A 3317-nucleotide genomic window follows, 5' to 3' on the forward strand; every position below is an offset into this window, starting at 1 on the left:
TGAAATGCATGAGCACTATACTCAAGTGTTATATAGTTAATGAAACACTAACCGAGTTAATCATAAATTCACACTATGGTTTCTTTATAATTGAAATTTTTTTATTTAATCTTTTCCAGCTCTTTTTATTTATTTTTTTATTAACTTACCGGTTCATGAATTTTTTGCAAACAATATATAAATGATTGATTCTGAACACCACATGATTCAGAATACAATAAAGAAGATCTCACAAAAACACATCACACAATAACTAGCCGAGGGCACATGGAATGAATGTGTCCATAAAGCTTTCTTTACTAATTAATGGTCTCCAATCACAGCATTTCCAATGTAGTAGTTATCCTCATTTATTCAAATTGTAAAAGAAAGAAGATCTCACACAAACAAAAGCGCGTAATAACTAGACGCGGGCACATGGCATCCCATAGCTAGCTTCTTTATCAATGGCCTCCAATCACAGCATTTCTAGTGCTGTCATCACAATTTCTAAAGATGATTCTACGGAGGCCACACTGACTCTATCAAGTTCTGCAGATTTTTTGTTAACAAAATTGCATTGTTTTCGAATTTCTCCTTTTGTCCCCGTTAGCACACCAATATTACCCATCTTTAGCATTGAAGCCTTAAAGCTATCAAAGAAAGCATTTTGGTTATTACTGAACTTGTTGACAATGCTAATGGTATCTGCACCTGATGTTGAGAACAGCTCTTGGTCACTCTGAAGAAGGCCCTTATGAACCTTAAGATTGGAGAAGTAGTTCTTGTCGAATTTATTAGGAGTGGTTGGGTCCAAATTTGTGATGTTAGTCCCATTTCCACTCTGGGGGCATATTTTGCGCAATGCTTCCAAGTAAGTTGTGTTAAGAGTTGGATCAGGTTTACCCTTGCTGAAATTGTATAATCGGTTAACAAATGAGGAGCAGTGAGCACTGCCAAATGTATGAGCACCTGAAATTGAAGCATTTCTAAATCATGTATAAACCTCCTTCATTTGCTGTCTTTTTTTATTAGAGAAATAATTTTTAAAAAGTTTAACCAAGTTGAGATGGTGAATTTAGATTGAAATATGGTGTCACCAGTAATCATTTCGTACCTGAGAGTGCAACTAGATCAGTAGTGTTGAGGCCTTGAACAGCAAAGGCGGATTTAAGTTGAGTTAGTGTGAAGTTAAAAACTGGAATGTTTTGATTTGCAAGGGTTCGGTTTGCTGTTAAACTATCCCTTCTTCCCAATGGAACTTTCCAGTTAGGACCGCCAGCCTGTCAATATATATACTTATATTATTCTGAGATGGATATAATTTAAGAGACAATTCTTAAACATGGTAACTATGACCTTGAAAGAATTACTGAGATTTAATATCTGATATGATCATGTTAAAAAGAGACAAAAGAGCCAAAAGAGCAGTTCCTAGCAGTTGTTATGTTTCCGATGGTCTCTTTTTAGTCCTTTTTTCCTTCATTTCCTCCTCTTCTTCTTTTTCCTTTCTTTTTTACTTTTATTTAAATATATATATATATATACTATTACTATTCTATTTATTTATTTTTATTTTTACTTTTATGTTTTTTTTTTCAACTTTTGTAGGAACTTAATAATATTTTTCTTGAATGATTTTTGATTTAGCTATAACTAAAAAGAGAAACCCAGAAGCCACCTTAAATTAATATATCAATGTAATTGATTGCAACTATTAGGTAAAATAGATATTTTATCATTTTATCTAGAAGTCAACTCTTGAATTTTCATTTATAACGGCTGAATGAGAATGCTATGTTACATATGAGAGAGATATTTTGATTATCAAAAGTATCCACTACTACTCTACTACCTATCAAATCACTATTGGATCAAAGAGAGAGAATGTTAAAAAAAAATTGAAGAGAGAGAAAATGTTAATCCAAAGGTGATTAGATAGGTAGTAAGGTGGTAGTGAAAATTTTTGGTAATCAAAATATCCTCCCTCTTATATATATATATATATATATATATATATATATATATATATATATATATAAGATGGGACGTACCAGAACGACAGATATTTCAGCAGCAAGGGCAAGAATATCAGCACAAGAAACAATGCCAGAACAGTTTTTTTCCACCGCTGTCTTGATCTGGTTGACAACATCCAAACCTCTTATTGAGTTGTTATTTGGCGCGGCACCTTGTTCGCTCACAATCGTAGTGGTGTCGTTCAACAGTATTGATGCATCACAGCCCTGTCACAATCATGGATAACACAATCAATAGAATATTTCGAAAATATTCCAAACTACTTTAATTTGATAAAAGATAAAGGAAGAGGAGCAGTGGCATTTAATTGACTAAAAATGTACACCTCTATGAACTCCATAAATTTTAAATGGAAAATGGACACCTAGAGTTCAAAATAATATATCCATAGAAGAAATAAAAAGGAGGTTATAACGATATTTACATGGAGTGCAATGCATGTGAACAAAACCATATATACATACTTGTACAAAACAGTCATGAAAGTGAAGCCTGATGAGACTTGCAAGAATACGAGGATCTTTTTTAGAAACGTTCGTTATAACTTCAAGTACAGTTGACTGCACCGTAGGACAAGTATATTTATAAAACGAGGGATCAAGTTTTGCATCTGAGGAGAAGGGTAACCCTCCAAACACAACCACTATGCAGCACAAAATTGTCACTGTGAGACGAAGCGAACTCATTTTTTTGTGACTGATATTAGAACGTGTGTTTGTAATATGTTGTTGTTACGAGATTGGGAAGATAGATCGAGAGCCTGCATTTATAAAGAGACAAATTGCAATGGCCGCGGCTACTGTCATGTGTGAACCACATAAAAGCTAAGTCCAATATTGCTGGTTTCCACTTAAACCAAGTCTCTATGAAATTCATATATTATCAAAGAACGTGAATATTGAAGAATCAAATAAAGAACATCATTGGGCTTTAGAAAGTTCGCATATTATTCTCCGGGAGTTGTTGCGTTAATTATTGATTTGTTTATTGCGTACGATGGAGTTGGCTGCTTTCATGCATGAATTCCATTTTATGTTATAAAAGAAAAGAAAAAAATTAATAAACTTTATACAAATACTAGTGTCTTTTTATCGCATTTATTTTTGTATTTTTGTATATATTTATTGGGTTCACTTTTTCTACGGTCAATGTAGATAACTTATCTACAGTGAGCTCAAAACGACGTTGTTTTGAGGCGAAAATCAAGGTATTTTTGTAATTATAATTTATTTCAGGATTATAATAGTCTTTTTTATTATAATTTTTTAATTTTTCAACCCAAAACGACATTAAAGCCA

The 3317-nt window shown here is 32.7% G+C and overlaps 1 protein-coding gene across 1 annotated transcript; it reads right to left on the reverse strand.

The window, feature by feature from the left end:
- Positions 1-457: 457 nt before the first annotated feature.
- LOC133315979 (peroxidase A2-like) lies at positions 458-2705 on the reverse strand. Its single transcript, XM_061517661.1, has 4 exons — positions 2484-2705; positions 2034-2225; positions 1097-1262; positions 458-951 (listed from the first exon to the last, which is right to left on the reverse strand). Exons 1-4 carry the CDS (start codon positions 2703-2705, stop codon positions 458-460), a joined length of 1074 nt encoding a protein of 357 aa, XP_061373645.1.
- Positions 2706-3317: the final 612 nt, after the last annotated feature.

This window comes from Gastrolobium bilobum, unplaced genomic scaffold, assembly GCF_033153095.1.
Source record: "Gastrolobium bilobum isolate Gb01-03AN ecotype WA unplaced genomic scaffold, APGP_CSIRO_Gbil_v1 utg4229, whole genome shotgun sequence".
NCBI classification, from domain to species: Eukaryota; Viridiplantae; Streptophyta; class Magnoliopsida; order Fabales; family Fabaceae; genus Gastrolobium; species Gastrolobium bilobum.

Bases quoted from the DNA above. Each gene is read 5' to 3' on its own strand.
- LOC133315979 (XM_061517661.1), bottom strand. From the start codon at position 2,705: ATGAGTTCGCTTCGTCTCACAGTGACAATTTTGTGCTGCATAGTGGTT. The intron at 1,263-2,033 runs GTACGTCCCATC...ATATATTGACAG, and splicing joins CTGAAATATCTGTCGTTCTG to GCTGGCGGTCCTAACTGGAA. The intron at 952-1,096 runs GTACGAAATGAT...CTTCAATTTCAG, and splicing joins TGATCTAGTTGCACTCTCAG to GTGCTCATACATTTGGCAGT.